General features: G+C 39.4%; 1 protein-coding gene across 2 annotated transcripts in view; it reads right to left on the bottom strand.

Moving 5' to 3' along the window:
• Nucleotides 1–26,713, bottom strand: part of AGMO (alkylglycerol monooxygenase) — a 201,383-nt gene that overhangs the window by 166,627 nt on the left and 8,043 nt on the right. For both annotated transcript variants that reach the window (XM_087756255.1, XM_009461177.2), the window contains exons 2-3: nt 20,045–20,175; nt 6,515–6,666 (exon numbers count right to left, since the gene is read on the bottom strand). In XM_087756255.1, coding sequence (XP_087612381.1) covers nt 6,515–6,666; nt 20,045–20,175 — 283 coding nt within the window. The remainder of the gene's footprint in view (nt 1–6,514; nt 6,667–20,044; nt 20,176–26,713) is intronic.

Raw genomic sequence — 26,713 nt, 5'->3', positions numbered from 1 at the left:
AATCCACAGCTGATGACTTTGTCTGCTGTCCAACCTGTCAGTGGATTTGTCATTACCATCATTCTTAACAACCTCTGGCATATCACATATTTAGAAAATCTATTCATCCATAAACCTCTTCTGGATATTCAGAAATTAATATTAAGCAAAAACTCCCTAGCGGATTTCCTCTTATTTCAATGTTCTAAACCCTTCAGGTTTCAGAGATTTTTCAGAAAGTCACTTATCTCACAGCTTCTCAAGTAAAACAGGAAGGAGCTTCTGATATCTGCATGTGCCGCAATAAATTTAACAGACTGAGTCAACCTCACCCCATATCAGGACATTAATCCTGCCAGTATACAAGAAATCACAGTCTTTCAAACAACAGGAACTTATTATGAACAATAACAACCTGAAAACAATACAGGCAGGCTCCTATAATCTATGGGACCCTAGACCACTCCATGTCAGGGAGCCTCATTGCAGCTGAGGTAGTTTTCAGGTGAACTTCTTCAACCAAAACATACATTTAAATATCAGAAAGAATGCAACATTTTTGTTCACTAAGATTGACTGTGGTCTTCTACAAATTCAGCCTCCACTCAGAAAATAACACATGGTAAAGGAGTACCTCTTACTTCTGAAAAGAGAAAGGCAAAATATATAGTTATAAAAATAAGCATATAGAAATAACAAATTATGTCATTTATTTACAGTGGAGTTGGAAGGCAGGGAATGAATCGTAATCACATGAACTCTCTATTTATTTTCAATTGATGTTACACTGTCTGCAGGTATCAGACTAGAATCAATCAGAAGATAGAACAGCAAATATGACAACCAGCTATTTCTGTGAGGCAAGCAGCCAGCATTTTAATATCCTGCTCTCCCAAGCCTGTTTAAAAAATAAGAAAAAACAACCGACAGAATGGCAAAAAATGTTTTTCTTAAATTCACAAGAAGAGAATATTTTTCTCTTAATTACTGGGTTTCAATTCCCTTTGCAATCAACATAAGCTGTGACAAGAAAAAGAGCAGAGCTTCATTCAGTCACTTGACAGTTCCCAAAGTTTTCTATCTTTCACTGGGGTGGAATTAAATTTGTTTCATGCTGGATAATCAATATGGTACTAATTTCTCATCAGGTAAACAGTGGCATTTTCCCACATGCAAGGACAAGCCTAAAAAAACACCACCACCACCCAACCCTTTCCCCCTGCCCCCCAAATGGAGCCTTTGGCATGTTTAAGAACATTGTCGTTTACTGTATTTCTAGGGGAATACAGATTTTCCTGAAAAGAAAACCTTGTGTCTCTGACCACGTTCCCAATAACAAAAGTCAGACATCATTTTATTATAATGAGTTTCCTATAAATCTGAAATCCTTTAAATCCAGAATTATTTCAATATACTATCAATTTTTAATATAAAATCTACTTAACAAGTCTATTCTAATATACTGACTTCAGACAAGTACATTATAAAATGCAGATGAAAGGAGCACTTCAAAGGCAGGAATGGGTCAGATAAATAAAGATAGCACAATCATATGATTCCAATACACCCTCCAAAAATGAACAGTAAATGTAGATGGTGAAGAGACTTTGAGCCCTGCTGTCTTTTCCTTTAACGAGCTTGCAAGTTCAAACTCATCTCCTCGTTCAACAGTGAACCATTGTACTGGTGTCCAAAGTGATAACATATTAGGATTATTATTGCAGGCTACATATATAATTAGCAGAAAGAATAGGACTAGGTTTTACTGTTGCCCATTCCAGTCATTTTAATGGCATGAATCTTCAGACACTACCTGCCCCAATTTATCCACTCTGGTTCCTTATAAAAGAATGAGTTACCTGCCTGTGCACTACTGACTCAAAAATCCTCTCTGCTCTCTCTGAAGTCTCCAGTTATCCCATAGATTCTGTGCTAGTAAGTTTGGCTTATGTTGCTTATGTCCTTGACATGGCTCAGTTGACCCCATGACTACTGAACTGAGTTGAATTGTTTAAGAAAGCAACCCAACACAACCCTTTTTTTTAACATGGACTATTTCCATGATCTTATGCACATAGTCTCCGTGCAGGAGGGTTTTTTCAGAATGGAGTGGGTGGTAAACTGCAGCATGGTGTAGGAAAGAGTGGCCAGAAACTTCTGAAGTCAGCTCTGCTTCTGAAGAAATTGTTCTATGAAACTATAACAAAAGATGCTTACGGGGAGAAGAGGCAGAAGCAATTTAAGTCATGGCTAAGAGAAAACCCCTTTTTTAAAAATTCCACAAAATAGGAGATGAAAAGTTCACAAAGCTTCCAATTCTTGGAAATCTTAGAAAGAAAGACATTTTGCTACAACTATGAGGCATGGCCTTTTGAGGGACAAAGCTGAAGTGAGTTTTCAGGGTTTCCTCTTTGTCCTCTGACTCTTCAGAAGCTGGCCTTGGCCAAAAGGTCAGTCCTGTGGGACGGGAGAATCCGAGAAGCTCAGAGACTATTGCTCTAGAATACACCTGGTGTAGCAGAAGGCTTATTTCTCATCCACCATAAATAAGCTCAGAATTATTAAGAGACACGCCATTAACTCAAAATTTTATGTAGCAGCTGGGGAATCTGCCGCGGATATACTTATCAGTTGAGGTCTATTTTACGAACTCTGCACGTAACTCAAACCACCACCTGATATTGGCTCAGCCTTTCACTGACAGGGACCATGTCACGTATCCCACAGGGCAGCTGGAAGCCACCAGCGGACAATGGGGGCGAGCGCCTGACGCGGGCCGCCACAGCCCTGGCAGAACAATGCAGCTGCTGCGGAGGTTGGCCCCGCTGAAGGAAACTCGCTTCTCCCAGGTTGTCTGAGGGGAGGGACACTGAAGCAATGGAAATTCCCCAGCAGTAAAGGAGAACAAAAGAAGAGGTGTTGGAAGCTGCTGTTAAAAAGAGACAGGCTCTCTAAACCTGCTGGCTGCCAGACTTGGACAGCTTCTTCCAGGGCTTGAAAGAGGAGAGGAGGGTCCCCCGGCTGACAGAAAACCACATTGCTCTGCAGGACACAACCCACCGGCAAGCATAGACTGAAAACTACTCCTTCCACAGAAGACTGGAATTTCACTGTTCCCCGTTGTCCCCTGTTGGGATGCGGGGTTTAGAGCACAGCTGCTACCAAGGGCCCTGCTCAGCCCAGGGGTGTCCTGGGGCTCAGCAGAGCCCCCTGCGCTCGAGCCGGCCACGAAACCCCCCGCTACCCCACAGCTGGGACTTGGGCTCTGCATGAGCGCGTCTCTTGTTTTTGCATGGATCTGGAAGTCTCTAGATTTCCTCCCCTGATTAAAAGGTGTGGCTGCTGAAGAAATTAGTTTACAGAGCCTCCAAATTCCTTACTGCCGTTGTCATATGTCTGCTACAGGAGTATCCGCGAGGCCAGGGCATGGGGAGGGGTGTGCTGCACCACGGCTAGGGCTCGGCACTGCTCTGGGACCACCAAATCCCCCCTTCTAGCAGGAGTAACTCAGCAAGGACTCTGCACCTGGAGAGGAAACTTGAGGAATAATCCATATATGCTAGATTAAAATATCTGGTAAAAATCCCTCAAACCCACACATATCCTTCCCTGAAAAAAACCTAAAATAAAACCTGTGATTTTACAGCTTGCTTTCCTTAATACTACAGCCATAACGGGTGTTTTTACTGAAACAAAGGGAAAAGTTACATTGATTTATAAATTCATTAAAACGCCAGGAGAAAAAGCAGTGGTTAACTAAGTACTCCCATTGACTGCCATGGCTTTTGGATCAGGCCCAGAAGAATGCTGGAATAAGTGGTGAAACATTTTATTTTCTAACTTTTTAGTGGCTACTGCAAACAATGGAAAACACAAGCACATACTTAGAATAACTCTATCCTTTGCAAAATGAGATCACACCTAAAAATACTTCCTCTTGTTGCTGTATAACTTCAGTTTATGATAATAGCTATTACACACATATAGTGAAGAAGAAAAAATAGCTTCCCAAGTGCTGGGTAAAAACTTGATATTGTATAGTAGAGTTTCTGCTGCAGAAGAAACTTGAAAATCTGTAATGATTCAGACTATTTATTCAAATAGAAGAATGGACAATCCAATTATTGCATGGACAACATGAAATAAGGTAGTAAAAAGCCAGGGGTTTGAGTTATCGAATTATTGCTTGGAGACGGGAAAAGCTACATGATGATGATGATTCTTCTTTGTATCAAAATTATATCAAGTATTAAGAAACAACTGCAAAATGTATCTGAATTTTAGTTTTCCAGTTTGAAACAATTAGTGCTATTATTTACATCCCCACACATAAGCCCACACAGCTTGAATTTCCTGGGATATACATGTGCTATTAATTTTTAACTTTGGTCTAGGATCCAAGCCTGAATCACCAGGCCCTGTCACTTTCTAGTGCAACGGTGTGTTTTGTCCACTTGTATCAGAGACTGTTCCAGGGCCCTAACTTCTCAAAGTGCAAAGGTGTTTTTCAGGAGTTTACATTTTATTTTTTAAAAGCATCTCCTACGCTTGTATTTCCTTAGCAACTTCTGAAGCAGCCGACTTTCACAGCTGTGCTACGGATTTCATCATTGCTTGACCAGAGAAAAGAGTGTTGGTTAAGCTAAAATCTCCATTTAGAGTGATTTTCTATAACGTTGTATCAGTTCCCTGCTGAGTAGCAGGGAAGCAAGCACATTTCCGTAACCTGAAGAGTAAATTAACATTTATAGAACAATTCAGCGCTGACCTTCTTAAGACAAGAGAAGCATTTTGTTATGCAGTTTCCTGAACTCCATTACTGATAGACAGAATTGGTTTGGATTTTAATTCTAAAACTGCTAGAGTGATTAATTTCAAAGTGTACAATCCCAACGTTCCTCTCAAAATATAGAAAAACAGACGAGAATAAACGCAAAGTTGCTGCAGGAACAGAAATACGTGCAATTGCTTTAGAGACTACAGAGCTGGCCCTGCTCCCTTCTCTGCCAGTGGGAATTTTACCACTGACTCCAGTGAAAGCACAGCCAGGCTAGTGATTTTCTAACACTTGAAGGCAATTATTTTTATTTTAAAATGCAGGAATAGCCTCCCGCTCTGGTCCAGTTCTCAGCCTGAGGCTGTAGCCCTGCCAGCACTGTTAATGTCATTGTTTGCGAAGCGTATTCCCAGTCTCGCGTACGCCCACGCAGGGCTCCCAGCTCGCGGCCGCGATGTCCCCCCGGCCGCATTGTTCCAGCTCCCCCCGCTTCCTCGCCTCCCGCCCTGTCCCCCCGCCAGCCCCGGCCCCCCGCACCATTGTTGTCCCCTGCACCCACCCTGCATTGTTCTCGCCCCCGCCTGCCCGCCTGCCATCCCCACCTGGGAGGGACCCTTCCTCCCTCCCACTCCCCGCAGCAGCTCAGGCTCCTTTCTTACCTACTTCCATATATTCCACTGACCTATAGGCATCAAAACATTTTCCCTTTCTGAAAGCACATTACATAAAGTATCGTTACCAGATCCCACAGCTTTTGCGAGCTGTGGGCACTCTGCCTTGAGAAGCCCAGTCCAAAGTCTCTTAACAACAAGAAGATCCTTATTTCATTGCTACAGACTTTAGATCAGGCCCAAAATTAGGACTGATAGAAAGCGTTATTGCATTTTCAGACAGACTATAAAAGGCTAGAGCAAAAATGTGTTGTCACCGTAGAACAGAAATATTTAACAAGACAGATATATAGGGATCGATATTATTACATATTCACAATATATATGTACAGAAATGACTGGCATGATTTACATGGGCTCCATTGTTACAATAAATAAAAGTGAAATCCTTTCTAAACTGTGCTTTTTCTCTTTCATGTATAAAAGCAAGTAGGGTTAAAAAAGTACTTCTAAAAAAAAAACAAGGCAAGGCTTGCATTTACTTAATTAACATCAAGTGTTAATTGCAGACAGGATTTTTAAAATATCTGATTTATATATGGGTGTATATATATCCATATATATATATAAAGTATAGAAACATTTTTATTCATTTACCAATTAAACAATGATTGAATGTTTAAGAAGATTTCTAAAACCACACAGAAACAGATGAAGATACCCAGCTGTCCTGCCATTATTTTGGTGACCTTGCTTTTTACTGCCCTCCATTTTGTACATCCACGAGGTTCTTTTGAAATAGTTATCTGTACTGCGCTACGTTTTTCATACAGGCATATAGGGATACTAAGCTTAAATTTTTATGCACTTCCTAATTTTTTCCTATGATACTTCACTTTCACTGTGGTACTGCTTTCAAAATGATACTCCCTCTTTTCACAAAATCACATATATTATACAGCGTATGATGTATAAACTGTTTTCCATGCTTAAAGTAAAAGAGAATGTTTGGTAATCCTTGGGAAGAAGAGCAGCTATATATGCTTAGAGTAGATTAAGTACAGAAACTAAACTAAATACCTCATTTTATTAATAAATAATTAATATATTTTTTATTTTAATGCATGAAAAACTTGTTAACTCTTACCATGGCTCATGCGATGAAAGCAGTAGTATGCAAAGTCCACTCCCAGGAGTGTCAAATACCACGTCCATGGCGAGTCCCAGGGCAGTTCAAAGAGTCTGTAGTTATTCCATACGTAGATGTAACTAATTAAATCAACACTTCTGAATAAAACACTGAAATAAAGATCCAAAAAGTTTTATCAATAATTGTGTCAACTTTAATTACAGAACCTTTTTACTATATATTTACCATTTAACAGATGGGAGTCTTTTTGTAACACATAAAACCAGTCTCCAAGTTCTGCAGTTTTTGTCAAGTAGTACTACTATTGACTTCAGTGGAACTTTCACTTGAGGTCTATGATGTTTTTAAAATCAGCCCTCACCCATTCCCCACCTGCGTTGTGGCATTAGGCATGCTCAAAGGCTGAGGCACTCCTGTGCTCGGCAGGTGCCATGGTGTTCCTGTTCTCCCAAGTCTGGAAGAAACCCATCCTTGCTAACTCACAAGTGACTGAAGTATAGCAGCAATTATGCTCAAACACTAACGTATGACATCAAAATACCTTGGCTATTTCCATTGTAAGGGAGGGCATGGAAAGTGACAAGACTTTTGGGAGCAGTGAGATACTTGATCTGCTCAACATATCACTTCACTTTAAAAGAGTATAAATGCAGCAGGAGGAGACAAAGCCCAGTGCCTTTGAAAAGAAGGGAAAGGGCAATTGGTAGAGGGAAATGGCAGGATTGCCAGAAAGGGGGAGAAAAAATCATGAATTTGCAAAGGCAGGAAAGCCACCAGACAGCAGCTTTTATTGCTGCCGAGTTCCTGGACTACAGGGAGTGAGCAGCTACCCCTGACCTAACGCAGGTCAGTGCTGAGGCCAGGAGGAGAAAGAAAGTAGCTCTGGATGCACAGGCCAGATCCAGCAGTAACTCCCCACAGCTGTTCAGGTTAATACAAATTTGGATTGCCACAGTCACACCCTCCCCTCAGCGCTCCACTACTTCCCGTCTCATTTCACTGATTCAGAGGCTGAACTGTCTCCAAACAAATTGCTTTGGGTTTGCTGGGTGAGCTTTTTGACAGATTGGGAAGCATTAACCCCAGCATGAGAGAGATGAGAGGCCACGGGCACTGGAGTGGCCCAGGTGAAAATTGGCTTAGGTAGCTGTGAAATGGCACCTCAGCTGCAGATTGATGTGTATTTAAACTGACATTTTTGTAGAAGAGAGTAATCCACAGAATGATTTGCAGCAGCTTCCTCACACCCTCTCCTGTTACCCCCTTTTGCTGTGCTGCTGAAAATGTTTGTGGGACTGTGGTGAACTGAACTGGGGCAGCTTCTGAAAAACAGCAGGCAGAAAAATGTAAGGAAAAGATACTAATTGTAGGAAAGTCACACATATCCTTTTTTTATATATATGAATAGCTCAAATTCACCTCAGTTTAAGGCCTAAGAGTCATAAATAAGTTTATCATTAGCACCATCTCTACACACAGGAAAAACTAATCTCATTTCCAGATGTTTTGCTGCCGTATCTTTTTTTTTGGGGGGGGGGGGGGGGGGGACACACACGACACGGATTATCAGTAGAACAACACCTTTGTGCAAAGTTGTGGAAGATTTTAGAAATCTATAAATCATATTCATGGTTGGAGGAAGACAGAGGGATTCAAATTCAGGGAACTTCAAATGGAGATTGCAAATGGCATACCTGCAAGACACGACTTGAATAGAGGTGGTAACAAACTGCACACAGGTGTCACAGCCTTGCAAAACCTCAGCTGAAAGGCTCACAGACCAACATCTCTCTTTCACTTTAGTCTCACCTGGAATTTCACCTTACATTGAAATCACCTAAAAGAGTCTCCATGTGTGTCTCTGTCCGTGTCTGCTCATTCTTGTCTTAATGCCACTTTTCAACAGTACTTCTTCTCAAAACCTGCCTTTTTTTTTTTCGTTTTTTTTCAGCTAGATTATTTTTTATATGATTTTGATGATTTAGTTTACAGCATGGCCCCGAAAATACTTGCATCTGCAAAACTAAAAAAGGACATATTATACTCCTCCTCCTCTCTAAAGCCTTGTTTCACACACTTGGGAAACATCCCTGAAAACAGTCTGGCCATGCCCTGTCCTTTTGGGTAGCTGCACTGAAACAAGAGGGAACCTCACAAAACGTGGCTGTTTCAGCTTGCGAACCATCCCCCATGCTATGACTGAACTTTGCGGTCACCTCCATATTTTTGTAGAGATATCCATTCAGAGCTTTTATACTTCTGGCATTAGCACCTCGTCCCATAACAGTGTTTTGAATAAGGCTGGAAGGAAACATCTTGAGCTCCTGTGCTGCTAGTTTCTCTATTAATGAGGAACAAAGTCAGCTGAAAATCCCAAGCTCCCAATACTAGCCTGCAAGCAGAATAATATCACATCCGCCATTTTATCCTGAGAAGCTGAAGCTGTACAAGGAGTTGTTGCTCCGGAAGAAGAGAACTAATATCTTTTCCACAGCCAGCTGCCACATCTTACCTGCAACTCGTTCCTACCTTTACTACAATCATCTCAATTTTTCTCTTGGACAAAACCAAAACACAACAAAACCCATGAAGTTTCATTTCAGCAGCTGGCAGATGAAGAATTTCTCTTGACTAGCAATGACAGGTGTATCTACCACTTCAAAAACAACATAGCTATGCCCAGAAGTTGGACCATACACACCTGGAACATGTTTAATTTTCATAAGAGCTGTGTTCTATAAATATTTTTAAAGAAGATGATGTGTGTCCAACCAGGTTTTTGCAATTCACCTCATGAGGCATCTGTAAAGTTCAGTATAAATTCTCAATCCCTTTCACAACAGGTCAGAAGGGAGCTGATATTATTCAAACACAAAGAAATGGGCATTTCTTAACATCTTTTCAATGACCAGGAAATTTAAAACACCTCTTGCAACATAGAGTATCACTTATTATTAGGTACTGTTTTCTTACTTTGTTCTTTTGCTTTTATTAACATATAATGCCTTTGCAGTACATCCAAAGATATGTGAACTCGTGCATTTCCTCCATTTTTGATCAGCTTTCAGTATTTCACCCTCAAGTCCTCTTTTTTTTTTTTTCCACAGGCTGAGGCCAAAGTGTAAAACTTGAGCTAACCCTGCAACACATTTTTTATACATGTAATTTGCTGTACAAGTCAGACTTTGCTTATTCTTCCCTTCATGCTTGAATCACAACTCTACAGCACATAACACCAGCTGATTATGGTAATTAATTTAAAGTAATCCATCATATCACTATGCAGTGCTGGAGAAAGAAGAGTTGCTTAGCTAAGTATTTTTTTAAAAATTTACAGTGTGATAGATAGGAAAGTCCAGAGCTTGCATTCAATTATGATTCTGAAAGTTCACTTGGAGTTTTAAAGGTTTATATTGCTCCTTTTTTTCTCCCTCAAGTTCCATTTTCACTTCTTGAAAATACTGAAGAGAACTTAAGAAAACTTTTTCCTCATTTAAATGTTAGTTTTTAACCATAAATATGATAGAAGCAGATAGGTAAGACTTTTGTCATCTAGTCAAATACTCTGCATAAGGAGTAATACATCCTGGAACAGACAGACTATATAGAAAACCTTATTATATACATTGCATAATTTATCCTCTTGGATTTTGAACATTTCTGCAGAAAATTTTCTTACTATGTGCAAAGTATGCACTTAGGCGACTGTTTTGACTTTGAGAGAGGGTTCTCATCTCCTTGTTTCTCAAGTTCATACATACTTTGCTCAAAGGTGATAATATTTTTTTTAATAAACCATTTCCCTCCTTCTCCTTCCACTGGGTCAGATTATCACTTCCTCTAGTTAAAAAAGTCCAAGAAGGAAATTCTGGGAGATGAACTCTCCACGTGGACATGAAGATCTACTTACGGTAGATCCCTATGGGATAATGAAGGAGGGAAAAGGTGGAGGAAATTCAATTGGAAAGGCAGCTGCCTCTTTTCAAAGAATATTAGGTCCCGTTTTGCTTCCTCCAGCTCACAGACCAGCCTTAGAGCCTGAAACCACAGTTTTAGGAAACCTCTTCCATGGTGCCCAGGACAGTCACCAAAAGGGAAAAGGGTCAGAGACAATAGCTGTTGTCTCTCTTCTGAGCACGGAGGAACATCCGTGTGTCAAAAGCGAAGACCCCAACGAAACCGCCTCAGCTCTCACCGCTATTGCAGTCACCACCTCGCATCACACTGGGAACCAACCCGCGGCCCCTGAGCTAAAAACACAACTCTACAGCTGGACCTACAAAAGCTCAGCTCTCAAGGGCTTTTAACAGACTTGCATCCTTGGAGGTCAGACACAGAGGGAAACATGTTAAGACACTCTGGTCACAAAGTTATATTATCATTAAAAATAGTGAGTTATTACTAATACAGTTTCCCTGGGTTAAATAAATTCAGTTTCCCTAGCCTGATTCAAACTACATGAATGTAAAGTTCCAAAATGCTGAACAAAGGCAGTTTCTCCTCAATAATTTGAAATTATTCAGACCATATATGTCACAGCAGGATACATGAATAATTAAATGGTCTGTAAGCCTTTGTTTCAGAGTGGAAAGCATAGGGATTTCCATTTCCAAAGATACTCATAGAGCTTTCTTTTCCAGATGAAAAACTGGCTCCAGTCACAATTGAAATAAACATTTTGATAACATGATTTCAGTAAAGAGGAGAAGGGGGAGGAAGTAGAGGAGCCTTGAGAAAAGGTCCATTTGCAAAACAAAGCAAACCTCCTGCAACTGAAATCCCCTTTTATTTCCTGTACAGGTGCCAGGCCTTGAACAGACACCCAATTTATTACCTTGTCAGCTGACTTATTAGGGTTGACACAAATCGAGCTGAAATATGCCTGACATACTGCAGTCAAGGCTTTTTTCACGCTTTAACACAAAGCCAAACTTTCCACAAGGTGGAGGAAAAGGGAGAGGGAGCTGTGGGAGTTCTATTCCCTGTTTTCTATCATCAAGATGAATATGATCCTCTCCCATTCTTAATATGCAAAACCAGTCATTAAATAACCCAAGGCTAAAAAATAATTCACCAAAATGATACAGCTGGGAAATGATTATCAGGCTCTGGAAAGCCCTTGATTACAGGAAATAGCACCTACATTTCGAGAAAATGTTCCCACCAGACACAAAAACTGAATCAAAGCCTCTCCTCTTCCTCAGTATGGCTTTCTTCTCTAGCATTTTAGCCTAAATAATGCAAATCCCCCGTTCTCCTCAAGGAGAAAAAACCTATCAAATGCAAAATGAAGTAAAATGGAGGTGAGTTTGGTATCCCTACTAGCTGTATTGTACGCAGTATTGCATAACGTTTTGTCTGACAGAGCTGACCTTTTCTTCACCAAACCTATTCCTCTTGCACTTCACTTTTTATCCTCTAATCTAAGACACTAATATTAATTTACAGTAGTGGGTGGAATAAAACATGAAACAACAGGTTTTGGAAACAAAAAGAACAAAAGTCAGTGTTACACTTTCTTATTATTGAGTCCAAGTCCTGTCTATATAATTCAAGTCTCTTGTTTATCTTTGCTCTTTCATACATAAATAAGCAATCAATTAAAAATCCAGCAAAACTTAAATATTTTCATGAGAAGTTCCACTGCCTTTAGTGATATAATCCATAGTAGTAACACATTTTGCCTTAAGTTTATGCAAGGTCTTCTGGTAAATTTAATTACATTTGATCCTTAAAAGATTACAAATCCTAGTTTAAAAACTTCAGTACAGCTGAGCTTCTGGCATTGTAGCTTACTCTTCTTCCTTTATGGAAGTTATATTTCTTTAGACCTATTTATACCTGCCCAGCACACTGGGCAATAAATTCTGTTCCAGTAAATTCAGGATACACAATACTGGGAGATTCTAGAACATTGTCTTCTGTGAGACAACAGATCTGACTTTTCAATATTTGTATAAATAGCACCACAGAAGTGTAATACAAATGCTTACTTAGTACCTTTTTCCAATAGAGGATCTGATTTTGATCTCTCCTACTTGGCCATTCCACTGAAGTCAGAAAATTTGCATTAGAGTTTAAGTTAGATTAGGAACAAGCTAATAATATTCTCAAAGGTCACATATAAGCAGAAGTAATGAGGAAAGAGAAAAGGGTATTCCATTCAACTCAGATTAGTTTTGCTGAATTTATCTAGAATTAAGGAACTGGTAACAGATGACTCCTCCTATGGTCTATAAAAATACAGTGAAGTAACTTCAGTGAGACATCATAGCACATCAAATAATGAAATAAGGAAAAATATTTACATGAGAATTTCTATTAAACTGCTTTGGTCATACTTCTGAACTTTTAAAATGATTGTTTTTGTGATATACACAGTGGTGAAAGTCTATTCTTTTCAGATCTTTAACACTGATTTACAGAATCATTAAGAGACATTTTTCCCCAATTTCTATAACTTCTAGGTGTTGACCCATGAAACTAGGTTGGCCAGCTCTAAAAATGCTACCCCTGTGCTCCACCTAGTGGATTCCTGATTTAAGCTTAATGCATTTTTTAGCAGAGAAGTGCTTCAGTCAGAAGGGTACTCTACACAGAAGCAGTTCCTTAGAGTTTTTTTGCAAAATGCATGCAAACTGACACAATTTATCTTAAAGAAAAATACAGAAACATGGAATAAAAATCTACAAAACATTTAACGGGTCTGAGAAATTGGTATATTTTGTGAGCTACAGAGACTACTGAACTTAATTAATAACATATTTCCAATAAGGGCAAACTCAGTTCACAGCCTGTGCTTTCACAGAAGAGCACAAGAATATCTGAGAACAGACACTGATAGCTTGTCTTTGTTTCTAAAGACATGGCAGGTGCAATGCTGGGCTCTGAGATTCACAAACAGGCCCCACTGTATAGAAAAAGGCAATGATGCAATAGTAAGGACATAGACAAATATGCATTCTGCAAACAGCTGTGTCTGTGTAAGAGGTTACAACCTAAAAGAGTAATTGCCTCCCTGACAGGCTCGTGCGAAATACCGCAATCTCTAGAACATTATGGTAGGTAGGGACTACCAGTTGTTTCAGTCAATTAGTTTGAGAACTTCCCGAATCTCCCAAGTCTCTCTCCCAAATTCTTCTTTGTAATGTTTAGTAGCTTATAAGTCATTTCATTAGAAACTCCGGAGTTTTAAACTCTGGCTCAGAGCTTTCCTTAGTCATCACCAAAAAGTAGCACTCCATGCATGCCAGGCTGTCTAGAGATGCTCATTGGTACTCCTGTGCTCTCCAGCCTGCTTCAAACAAAATGAACCAGGTTAACAAAATTCTACAATTTAAACCACTGAAGGTAATGCTGTTGATATGCCTAGGAAGGACTCACCACCGAGAGAAGTGGAGACGGTAACAGGGGACTGGGGAGGTGGTGATGAGCACCTGACAGCAGGCTGGAAGCGCTAGCATTTTTACTGGGCACAGCTGGATTTGGCCGAAGGCCACAGCATGATTTTCAGCAAATTTATAAAACTGTGCTCAACTGATGCAGTGAGAAGATAGTAACTCTTGTGTGGCTTAATTATCCTAACATTTACTGATTTAGCTTCACTCAATTCATCGATGACAAACCAGATCAAAAAAAACTAATTAGACAAAGAAAAATTGTTCTTGTAGGCAGTCACTGCCAGGAGCTTAACTGAACTGATTTAGAAAACCCTCTTCTAGAGTCAGGTTTGCCTGCTGAAAATGTTACCAGCTCCTACTGCACAGCACTACCCCCTTACTGAAACTGTTTATCCTACTCTGACTGCTTTACCTACGGAAGATTAGTGAGTTATTTCAAAACCTGTTCTTCTAACAGAGCTGTGAGGGCTGTGACCTATGGCAAAACGTGGGAACAATTAGCCGTGTATACGGGACAGTGCAGCCAGGAGCATGCTCTTATGAAATATATAACTACCCAGTGCTACTTGGAGAGTGGGAGGAATGGGGAGGTGAGTAGATTCTGTCTCTTCAGGCTTGTTACCTATTAAAATCGTATTTTTTTGAAACATCTATTGGCAGGTAGTGTCTTAAATTGCCACAGCTAGCTGCTGCAGGCATGGTCGTGACTGCAGGTTCAATAGAGCCTAAACCAATACAGCTCTTGGCTGCCACATTCCCACTCACTTGCCTGTCTCTCTGCCTTAAGCAAATACCTTTTTGCTCCCATAGTGAACCGAAATACCTCTGCACAGGATCAGATGAGCACCTGAACCAACACAAGAGAAAGGGAGGACTATGTAAATGAGTACAGGAAGGACAGAAGTGCAGTAGCAGATGTTAGGTTAGTTTAGGGGCATGGCATGGCACAGCAGCTTTACTTGTCATTTAACCAGGTTAAGTGATTACCTTTCCAGTTTAGCCCCATCTGCTCATCACTGCCCTAAGTGTGGTGGTTACCAGCCCTCAGACCTGCCAGCATAATTGCATGCATAGCTGCTCCCTGACCTGGCTCTGTCAAAATGAATGCAGCTGAGCTTAAACACCTCTTTTATAGTTCTTGGGGGGCTTTTGTTTCTGCTTTTAGCTGGATTACTTTGTCAGGACCAGGTTAGGGAGCAATTAAATGTGCAGTTACCTTGGCAGATCTGAGGGGGCAGCTGGATCAGAAGCAACACATCTGACCATGCTCTAAATAAACATCTGTCCAAAGCTTTAGTCAAACAGATGCGGAGGAAAAAAATGTACCTAATAAGTCTTGAAGTGAAAATATAATTTACGAGGAACTGCATGTATCAAATTTTCTTTTAAGAGATGCAATCACTAATTTGTGAGATCATCATTTTCTACAGTCGTACGTGAAGTATCTAGTACATACTTCAGGAAACCAGGACCTACTTTTAATGGATAAATCCATGCAGGCAAGTATTTTGTGTTCTGTCAGGACACTGCCAGCTCCACAGGGTTGTGAACTGCTTGCACCAACTTGAACCAAGTCCATTCTAATCAGTTCTGCATATTGCTACTATTAAGAACTGAAAACTTCTGGTTTCAGTCTGCAATTTTACGTATGTTTTAAAGCAGATAACTCAGTAATGCTACAAAAGAATTGAGTATTTCTTATCCTGCAACCTTGACTGCTTTTTTCTAAGCCCATTTCTTGTTCTGGTACACGATTTTGCACAGTAAGAACTGATGCAGGTTAATATGATGGGGAGGTGCTGGATCTGCTTCCTGGGCCACTTCACCACACAGTGACACAAATGCTGATGCTGGCAAAAGGGGAGAGAAGGTGCAGAGGCAGGAATGAGCAACCAGAGTCAAATGTGCTTCATTTGGCAGCAGTGCTGGTCTAAAATGTACATGAAACTGTCTCTTCAATCTAACTTCTGGAAAAAGATTATTTAAAATCCAGATGATGTACAAAACTGTGAACCACGCTGGTTTACAGGAGAAACAGGATTCAATTATTGATTCAATTATTGCCCGTGTACAGATATCTTGAGATGCATAAGAGCATGGAGTAATCAAAAAGCATTTTCTCATTCCTTTCTGATGTTCAACACCACTTCAGAGAACTTCAATCTCCTCTGTTTCAAAAAACAAAGTAAATAATGTATAAAAATTGTAATGGTCTCTTTAGAAATGGAGTTCATTGCAGACTTGACTGACAAAACAGTGTTAGACATATATACATTCACACACTGTATGACTGTGTTGCAGATTTGAACACTAAAAACTGGCAATTGAGCATGACCATAAAGAATGGAGACTTTCCCAACTAGTTTGAAAATGTACCTACCTCAGTTATCCCCCAAACACTTTTTGATTTGATTTATGTTCTGCTGCTTTAAGAGAAGAAATGGGCCAATATGAAATAATGCACATACTTGTATAGTGGATATTTATACCCCAAATAAACTTTCTCTTGGGAGAATATTTTTAAAGCAGCATTTCAAGTCTCCTGGCAATGGTTAGTTAGAAAAGTTATTTATTTAGAATAAAAGTTCTCAGAAATTTTTTAACCACCAACATTTAGGATGCTGGGAGTAAGCTTAGTAATTCAAGTTTCTCCCTTTCCCCCAAATTACTTTTCATTGGATATAACATTTAGTATTCATACAGGCAGAGGAATGCATAGTATGCATTAAGGCAGAGAAAATTATATTTAAGAAACGTACGGGCTATTTTACAAGAGACGATATGTACGCACAAAGCAATTCGACTTACTACATGCTGTTGAGTCTAATAAGCCTAAAAACAAAACACATTACCTTGTCCAATTAGACTTTTCCTCTTACACCTACATTTTTAATATTTGGCATACGAATATCAACAATTTATGATTTGCATTTTCTCCAACAATGAAGTAAGAAACACTGAATAAATACTGTTTTCCCTCAAGATATGTAGTACTTCTGTTATACAGACTGTGAAATGGAAAAACATACTCAGAGGCTGAATATGGTCTGTGACTCCTAATTTTTTCATTAAATGTAAAGACCTCTTTGCAATGATGCATCTGTAGCTTCATTCTAACTAACAGACTGAAGCCCACCATTTTAGATTCAACCACAGATTTTTTTAAGGAAGTGGCAAACCATTGCTGCTAGTTGAGAAAATGAAAATTAGTCCCTGGGAGAGGATACAATCAATGGTGTGTTAATCTAACCTTCAGCTGTTAATGATTTGCACTACTATTTCCCCTGATGCTGTGGGTTCTGCTGAAATATTGTTTTAGCAGTTTCTGTCAGCTTTCCCTACCTTTTTTCTGCCTGAAAGGGAAAGACTGAAGTAAAAGTCTTAGCAATAGATTTTGAATGTGCTTTTTTTTTTTTTCCTTTCCTTTTTTTTCTGACCCAGTTCTTTCACACCATGGAAGCAGAAGACAGAAGGGTAAACTGTTCTGTTTTTTCAGTTCAAGCCTATTTAGCCAGTCTATTATTCACAACTCCTCTTGCTTACAAAAGGGGTTTTACAGTAGGCAGTCACCATTATAATTCTGATATTAACATGTGATTAAATAAATTACAAAGTCTGTATTTTGGCTGCTTGTTTCACATTCTGCCAGAAAGTTAAAAGCTTTACAGAACTCTCTTTTGGAAAGAACTGCTGAGGAGGGTCTTGTATTTCCAGCCATGAGAGCTGCACAAGCAACATGGAAGAGACTTCTTGTGCTGGTGTAGCAATGAATAAGTGTACCGATCCTGCAGATTTGCCTGATCCTGTGAAGTTTGTGTCCGTAAGGATCATTTCGTTCACTCAGTTGAAAAAATCTTGCAAGACAATTCTTAGTCGAACGAAAAAATGCATAGCCTGCAAGCCAAATTCTGCAGCAAAGTACTGAGTGCCAAAATAATAAAAGTACTCAGCACCTTGCAAAGCTGCATTCCACACATGCAATGCTAGTTTTCTTAGCAAGCATTTCCTTCCAGGAATAAGTGCATCTGAAGCATTTTAGTATTCTTAAAATAAAGCCAAAAGGCCTTGCAAAACCATTCAAACTTACTTTACATGTATCTCAGTCCCCTTGTTTAACTTAATCAGTCCTGAATATTTCAGCTTAAAAAAATATGTATTTAGCATGGTAAACCTGTGAAGTGTATGACTATCTAGAAAATTTGGGTTAAGTTGAATAAGCAACATTTGACCTATTTCAATATTAGCTGCCGGCAAACTAGAGTATCAGGTTTGTGTGTTGGTACACACAAGTCTAATGTATTGATAAATATTTAAGTTATTACAGCTTGCAATATAAGGAAAAATTGAATGTTTCTCCTTCAAGATCATGCTCACAAGTCATATTAAAAGCAACAAGATGCTTTGAATATAGGTTGTACGCTACCTACAAAAATAGCTTCACAAAATTCTCAAATAACTTGGACACTATGTTTGAATATTTCTCATGCTGAAATCTCATGCCTCTTACTTGCAGATATAGGAAGAGTTTTGGAAAGTGTCTCTAAGTGACATTATTCATCTACCAAACTCCTTAAAAGGATTCATCCATGATATTCACTACTGATAAGTAAAATAATCCACCACAAGTTGTCTTTGTACATAATTTAAAGGCACAGACATAGACCTTGTCAAAACTTTTCTTGATTAGAAAGTTTAAAAAAAAAATCAAGTAAATGTCAAATGTTCAATAGATGACAAAGTGGGTGATTTGCACATTTCAGAAAATGGGTGCTACTAACCAGAAGGGATACTTTTTTTGTTGCTGTGCTCTTTTAATGTATTTTATCAATAACCTGGATTGAAAGAGAAGATTTCTAGTAAAATTTGCAATGACAAAAACCACGGATCTCTAAGTAACAAAGACAACATTTCATGGATTCAAAGTATTCCAGGACGACCAACTGTACAATCCATGTATTTCTATGTGGCCAAATATAAGAACATATTGCCTATGAATGAGGAATGTAGGCCACAGAAATCTAAAAAAATATTTGGGGATGAAGGATGGCTCAAAGGACGTGGGATATATAAAGGGAGAAACAACAAGTAGAAACAGAGAACAAATGACTTCATTATTTGGCACTGATGTAGTAATTTCTGAAAAATGGAGTGCACTTGAGACATCAACACTAAGAAGGCTGAAAAACTGCAAAGGATTCAGAAAAAGGACTGTGGGAATAATTAGTAACTTGAAAATACACCATATAGTCAAATTCAAATAATAGAAACTTTTGTTTATGTAATGAACAGATTATATGCAATTTGATGGTAACCTGTAAATTCACACATGGAGAATAGAAATGGAATCCTATTCTAACAGAAGAGATGTAATAAAATCTATCATCTGTAAGCTCATATCATGCAAAGGCAGATCTAAACCATAATATTCCTTGGAAGTAGTTAGAGCTCCTGAAAAACACTTAGAGCAATTTATATAAAAAATTTGCTGGATTTCCTGTGACTGGATATTTAGTAATCCACAGTGCCTATTTCTTTAAAACACAGCTCTGTTCACTGTGAACTAATTGAAGTAAATCTTATGGCCTTTACATTGGAGAGTAGATTAGATGACCATGTTTGCAACAATTCTCTCAGGCATTAAAATCCACTGAAGTCAAACACAAAATTACGACTGAGTTCAAAGAACTTTGGATTACATGCATATTCATGATTCTATCAATCTGGGTATATGCACAAAATTTTATTTTTAAAGGCTAATGAAAATAATGGACATGGTTTATTGTTTTTCTTTTGTTTTCTTCTTTCTGAAGTTTAATGAAAAAATCCTCAGATTTTAACATACAGTCTAACATAAGAAATGGTCAAGACAGCTGAAGTCCCAGAATCAGTCGAGATCAAATATAGAGGAATATAGTTGGAGCTGGAAAATATCCTGCAAGTGTCATATTTAGCCTTACATATTAGAAAGATATTTACACTCTTCATGCAACTTCATTTTAGCAAAGTAAGATCCAGATGCCTTGTTTAATCATTTTGGGTTAGCAATAACAACTTCAATATATAATTCTCTTTTCTTCCTTCTTAGTGACTAAAAACAATCTTAAGCCAAAACAACATGTATACTTACTCTGGCAGTCGAGACAGGATACCTAAAGAAAGAGAACTTATACCATCATTGATCCGACCTGACAGCTTACGCTTCTGAACCCAGCTGACAGCAAACTCCAGCCCAATAAAAGCAATGAAGAATGGAATACTCTGAAAAAGAGTTTGAAGATAAATAGTCACAACACAAATAGAATTAGATCCACCTTTTCTAACAGCAGTTTATGTAGCGAGATGCTTCTTGGGTTGGCTGGCACCTTACTAGCTGCTACTGTGATAAAGCTCCACACGGACCTTACAAATCAGAACAACCAAGGCTACCATTTAATCCACAACACCAGTATAAATCCAGTGCACTAACCTCTTCTCATATTATTTTCTTTTGTATCTTCTGCACATAAATTGTTAGATGGAATCAAAACAAAACACAAAAGTCTTTCCAAACTCGTATTTCTCATATTCAAGCAAATCAGTGAGAGAAGCAACATTTGTGGACTCCTCTAACCACAAGGTAAAACAGAATCTGCTTTCGATTTGATATGTAAGAGGTTTTCAAATGTGTTCAACCACTGAATTTGGCATCCAGCAACATTATCTGAAAGACATATTAAAGTGAGTTTCTTTCTACTCAGTATTTCTGTTGCCATGTTTTTTGCTGCAGATAGCAACCACTCTTCTGTATGCATTTTCATCAGAGAATCCAGTAACTATGCAGCCCATTCCAATTTGGGCCATACAACATGTTCTTTTTCCAGACCAAGTAGCAATGATACAATGGTCCCTTTTTTCATTTGGGTTGTACTAACTGTAAAATAATTTTCTGCCTTTCTGAAGAAAAGTACAATGATGAGTAAGACTGAAACATTTCTCACTCACAACACTGCTTCAATCTAGGATTCAAGTCACACTGTGTATCTTGCGTCCCAGATCAACTGGCAAGTTGAAAATTTACAAGAACAGCACCCAGTAGAGACAGGTATGGCTGTGACCAGTGGTAGGACTGGTAGCATTATTGTGACAATACCATGTTTCATAAGTGGAGAAAGATTGTTACAGCTGTTCCCAAATTTTCATCAGCATAGGCAAGGAAAAAAGGATTGAATAACAGTAATTGGAAAAGCATATGCTTTTTTACTAATGCTGGAGTCCTAACACTACCTGCACTCCAGGGGTGAAAGGAATAATGGGGCAGTGGCAGCATATCAGCCACCACCACCAAAATCTAGAAGGTTTGTGGCAAGGAAAATAGGAAGCAGCTATTTTACTTGCATCAGACCTCTGTGCATGTGAAATGTTCCTTCAACTGTTTCCCTCACTCTGTGGAAAACTTTTAGGTGACCTTGGAAACATTCAGACAACTCCTTCTTGGTGGTATTACGGCATAAAATTCCCACCATGTTTTGCAGGGCTAGAGAAACGCAAGACCAGTGAGACTTTCTGCACCATTATGGGAGGCATCACATTGCTAAACTTGCCCTGTTAGTCGTCTTCCGCTGCCCCCTTCAAGTGACCTGCAAACACATAGAGATTCACAGACTGAAACCTTCCAAACTGCACTGCTGTAGAAGACAGGCTGCTCCTGCCTCTACAACATTTGAATGGAAGCAGCATGTTGCCTCTGCAAATGCCATTGCATTTTGGAGGGTGCTCATTTTTGTTGCCAAGTGAGATATGATCCGGGAATTCCTACCAGGCTGGGACACTAAAGAGACTAAGATGGATATAGACCAGATTGCTCAGTCCAAGAAGAATGGGATGATTCAAACCATGCAAGTAGCAAGAGATTTATAGCGTCTAGGAAATGTGGAAGTTCATAAACTTCAGCAGCTCAGGGTTAGGTTACAATAACAGATGAACAGAGATTAATATCAACATGGCACTTTTTAATTTAGATGCCTAGCTTGCTCTTTAACAGCATTTTAGGTATCTAAAAGCCTGTTTGGGATACGTGTTAACTGACTATATAAGAAACTTCGAAGGCAAAAGAACACCTATGGATAAAGCCTGAACAGCACTCAAGAAAACCAATGTGGTAAATATTTGGATACTTGAAATCAATAATAAAGAAATAAAGAAATAAAATCCAAGCCCCACAACCTTCCATTTGAAATCATTGAAACATTCTAGGAAAATATAAATACTCCTTGTTTTGCTCTAGCTGCTTCATTTCTAAGTAGACAAGAATTTTAATGTACTATTCTTAATTGATATAATTAAAGACCAGATTCCTAACTTGTCCAACAAGGGCTAATGACTACAGCTGTACATTCCAGCAGAGAGAAAAAGAGTGTTATTAAGAACAACTAAGAAACACTTGACCACGATATTAGGAGCCAGGTCTAGCACAGACTACAGGTAGTTTGAAGTTATGGAATAGCAGAAGCTGCACAGCAAACTGAATGGGCTCACAACAGAAAGAATGGGATGCTTTATTCATGAAATTAAAATAGTGAACAGGAAATATATGATGACTGTATTCTATGTGGCGATTCACTTTACCTAGCAACCTCTGAAATGGTTAAAATACTTGACTTTATACTAATACACACTAACTTCTTTCCCATTGACTTCATTAAATATTTTCTTCCCACTGTGAAGCTATGAGACAGCCAAGCATTTGACAGCACTTTTTGACTCACAGATAGGGAGTGTCATAGCAAGGAGGACAGAGAAACAGACAGCCTTAACCTCCTGCCCATCAAGGAGCTTGCAAAAGGAAAGATTTATGGTATACCTTTTAGTATCTAAGAAATTACTACCTCTCTCCCACACACCCATATTAAGCTTTGTCCAAAGCAGATCAAAAGGCTCAACTATGTCAAGACCAGTATGTATTATTTATGTGACCATAACATCTAACAACTATTGTCACGGAGCAGGATCATTCTGTGTTAGATGCCGTACAACCAGAAGGAAAAGGCACTCCCTGTCCCAAACAGCGTACAGTCTAAGGATGAGATATAAGACGGCAGAAGGATAATGCAAATAATTCAGGAAAAAAGGAGACAGCCAATAAGACAGACAATGGTCTCACTAGCCTAACCATTACTTTTTTTTTTTTCCTTTTTTGTTTAAGTTAAAATGACAGTGAAGACTTTTAAGGAACCTGTTGAGGATAGGTAGCTCTGCAAGTTTTCAAGGATTGCCCCTACAAACAAAATGGCACAAAGTTAAGAAATAGCTGTTGGCATCAGAGGTCAGAGACAGAAGCTGGATCCTTTTAATATCTTCTGGTCTATAAATGTTTTACACTCTCTCTCTGTTTCCATTTTTTTTCTCTTCACTCATCACCAGAAATACTTAATGGAGATTTGCATTAGCTTGTGGTTTACCTAAATAACTGATCCATAACTTGAAAGTCTTACTCTGAGCACTGAGCAGGAGGGGTTCCCTTATAAGTAACCAACTCTTACAGAATGCAAATGACCGTTTAAAATCAGTTTCTGCTTTATACAGTTGCAAAAAATAATATTCCAAATTGAAACTCAGCATAAATTCATGGTTTTATTGCAAGTCTTGAAACAGTTTCTGTTTTCTTAAAGTCCCAGGTCCTTATAACATAAGAATCTCAACTTTCATGTAAAACTAAATACGAAGGTTCTGTGCCTCATTATTTAGAAGCAAAGCCTAAAATGTGAATTGGGTTTAAATGTGAACTTAATCTTTAGGCTCTCAAAAGCAGAGAGTAAATAGAAAAGAAAAACAGTGATTATTAAATTTAAAGCTTTCACTTTGGGGCTCTCAGCAGAAGGAAAGTGCTCTCCCTGAGTCTGACTCAGGAAAGTCTTTGCTGAGCACAAGTGATAATTTCAGAATGTCTCAAGGAGAAAAGTGAAGTCGTTGTTCATTAAAACTATATTCTGCAAGCAAAAAGCAGCACTCCATCTGCCCATCTGGAGATTATGAGAGAATCAAAAAACACCAGAGCATGCAGAGCATCATCTTATATCCATAACAGAGGATGCTCGTGAAAGGACAGGGCAAGCATCAGTATACATTGTAAGAGTCAGGATGTTTTGCCCTGGAGAAAGAAAACTGACTTATACTTTCTCTTCCTAGAAATAAGGGAAAATTAAGGGTTTCAAATGCTACGTGACAAAAGCTTGCGTAAAAATAAATTCTATGATTATGGTCCAAGATTTGGACCCCTTTCCCAGAATTCTGGAGATTACTTGGAAGGGTGACTTTTCCCTGGACACGGCTGCAGACCTTCTCTATTAGTCACTGGTAGCTCATCAGCTCATGTTTTAAACAGGACTTGGGGTCTTCACATACAGTTCTGCCAACATATAGAGCACAATGCAGGGACCAGGAGCTGTCCTGCCTCTGAAAATGGAAGTACTATAACCACAGCCAGAAAATACACCACACAAGTTAAGCTAACTAAGTTATTCTGTTCTCAAAAGCAGAGCTGCTTCACCCACTGCTGTCATTTGCTGCCCAGATGTAACAGCACAGCTGACTCTAGCTCAAAGGAGCTACTCCTATGAAGTGCATATATTTTGTAAATCACCAAAGTGCTTAATTTTGCAGTCACTAAAAACATGAATATTTGAGTGAATTAGGAGGTTCTGCCACCTGCCTGATGTTGGAAGGTGCATATCCCCACAGCTGTAGCCATGTGATCTAATGTACTAGAAATACCCTCATCCATCTGATACATGATAGATCACAGAGCCAAGATCTAAATCCCACTTCTATATGGTGTCCCAGAAAAAAAAAAAAAACCAAAAAACACCAAAAAAAAACCCAACACACAAACAAAAAACCAAAACTGTTTAGGAGACACTAACGTAATCAGTAGTTTGTTTCACACCCACATCGTCATTGCTGTCTTTTAAAGTGAATTATTTGAGCTGAGGCCTTCATTTATTACCAGCTCTACACTATAAATTTTTTCCTTCTGTGTTGGGCTGAGCTCAGACATCCACTTTTGTATTTGTACCAACTCAAGGGCTTACCACTCCAAGCCCCTCTTGCATGGCTCATCAGGTCACTATTAAACCTAGCCCTGCTGAATCCAACAGATCTGCTGCTCTTCCAAGCGTTCCCTAAACAGCCCAAGAGAAGATGCCAGACTAGTAAGTCAAATAAACAACAGTGACAAGCGGCTGGAGAGGGATGGTAGATAGTTACCTTCTGCCCACAAACACTTGGCCAGAAGAAGAGGTGTGAACACTGCCTAAGCTCAGACCAAAGCCTGAGCTTAAGACAGTTATACCACTAATACTTTTACACGCCCACCTAACCAAGTATCAAAAGATCTGTTCTGGCAACAAATACACTGGGGGGGAGGGGGGTGTGCAGGATTCTAGTACAACTAACACAAGATAGCAACTATAGGAAAGTATAACGACAATGGGAAATCTTTTTTTAGTGTAGTTTCTTTGCAAGGTATATATTGCCTTACAAACCTATCACAATGGTGCTCTACAACAGCAGAACCCTGCAGGCACTTTTATAAAGCAAAGAAGCATTAAAAGTCCTTCCGCAACCTTTTACAGCTGTGTGCCCAGTAAAAGAAATTCCAGATTTGGCCAAAGTCTGAGCTGAATATTGCACAGGTCTGCATGGGAGAAGAAAACCCAGGGATGTTAAGGAATGCTGCTGGCGAGTAAAGTGAATGATACGTGGTTAGAAATCCAGGAACAGTAACAGGGATTGAGAAAAGCGATAGAGCTGGAGGGAGAGATCAGCTGACTAGGCAAAACTGTCAAGCTCTAGACAGTCTTCCTCGATCATGACACTATAGCTTAGTTGCAAAATGCCTCTGAGGAAAGCAGGCCATCGACCAGACACTGCCCACACAGGCTGGGTTTCCAGCAGCTTTCTGCTTACCCTATCCAAAAGGGCAATATTTGCTGATAACAGCCATCAGCAAGGGGCTGCTGCACACCGCCATTCCCAGAAAGCTGCTGACGGTGCTGCACCGCCCTGCTCAACCCATGACTCACCCACTGCAGCCCAACAGCAGCTCCTGCACAGCAGTCCAAGGTTTACCTGGCAGAGGAGCTAGTCAAAGCTAACAGGACCTTCTGTAAAGTGTGGATCGTCAGTGAAGCTGGACTGAATTTACTTTGACAAGGGCAAAATAGCATTTATCTGCTGTCTCCATGAAAAGCTCACATTGGTTCCAGGTTCAGCAGGAGCTAGGCACCAAGATATGTGTGATAGGCAGGACAGAAGGGAGCAAAGGTACCTTCATGGAAGTGGATAAGCTGGCAGGGCAGAGGGGAGGGAGGGATATGCTGCTGCCTGCTGACATGGGAGTTCTCACCCCTGACCTCTGTACTCTCGCCTTGGAGCTTTAGGAGACAGCACTGTCCCAACACAAATATTTGTTCTCATTCTCTTAAACAATCTCTATTTTTTATTTTAAATAGAAATTATTATTTTTCTTTCTTTGACTCAACTTGTAGTACTCGCCTTAAGGGCACAAAAAGACCTGACTTTGTGCTTGTTTTAAGAACCGTAATAGCCAAACACAGTATCAGGTTTCACTGGTTTATTCAGTTCACTTTGCTGTCATTATATCCAGCAGCACTGACCATGTTAGCATCAACCCTCAGATATTTGGGGTGCTTCTCTGAAAACTTTAGCTCCTGCTATCTGGGGAAAGCATCTGAGCCTTCATGTAAAATACATTAAAATAGAGTGCACGGTTACATAGGCAGTTTGTTACACAGGCAGC

The sequence above is a fragment of the Nipponia nippon genome, unplaced genomic scaffold, assembly GCF_047370975.1.
Source record: "Nipponia nippon isolate SJK-2023a ecotype South Korea unplaced genomic scaffold, ASM4737097v1 scaffold_1, whole genome shotgun sequence".
Taxonomy (NCBI): Eukaryota; Metazoa; Chordata; class Aves; order Pelecaniformes; family Threskiornithidae; genus Nipponia; species Nipponia nippon.
Note: the sequence above shows the minus strand (reverse complement) of the source record. Positions and strands in the feature narration are given on the sequence as shown.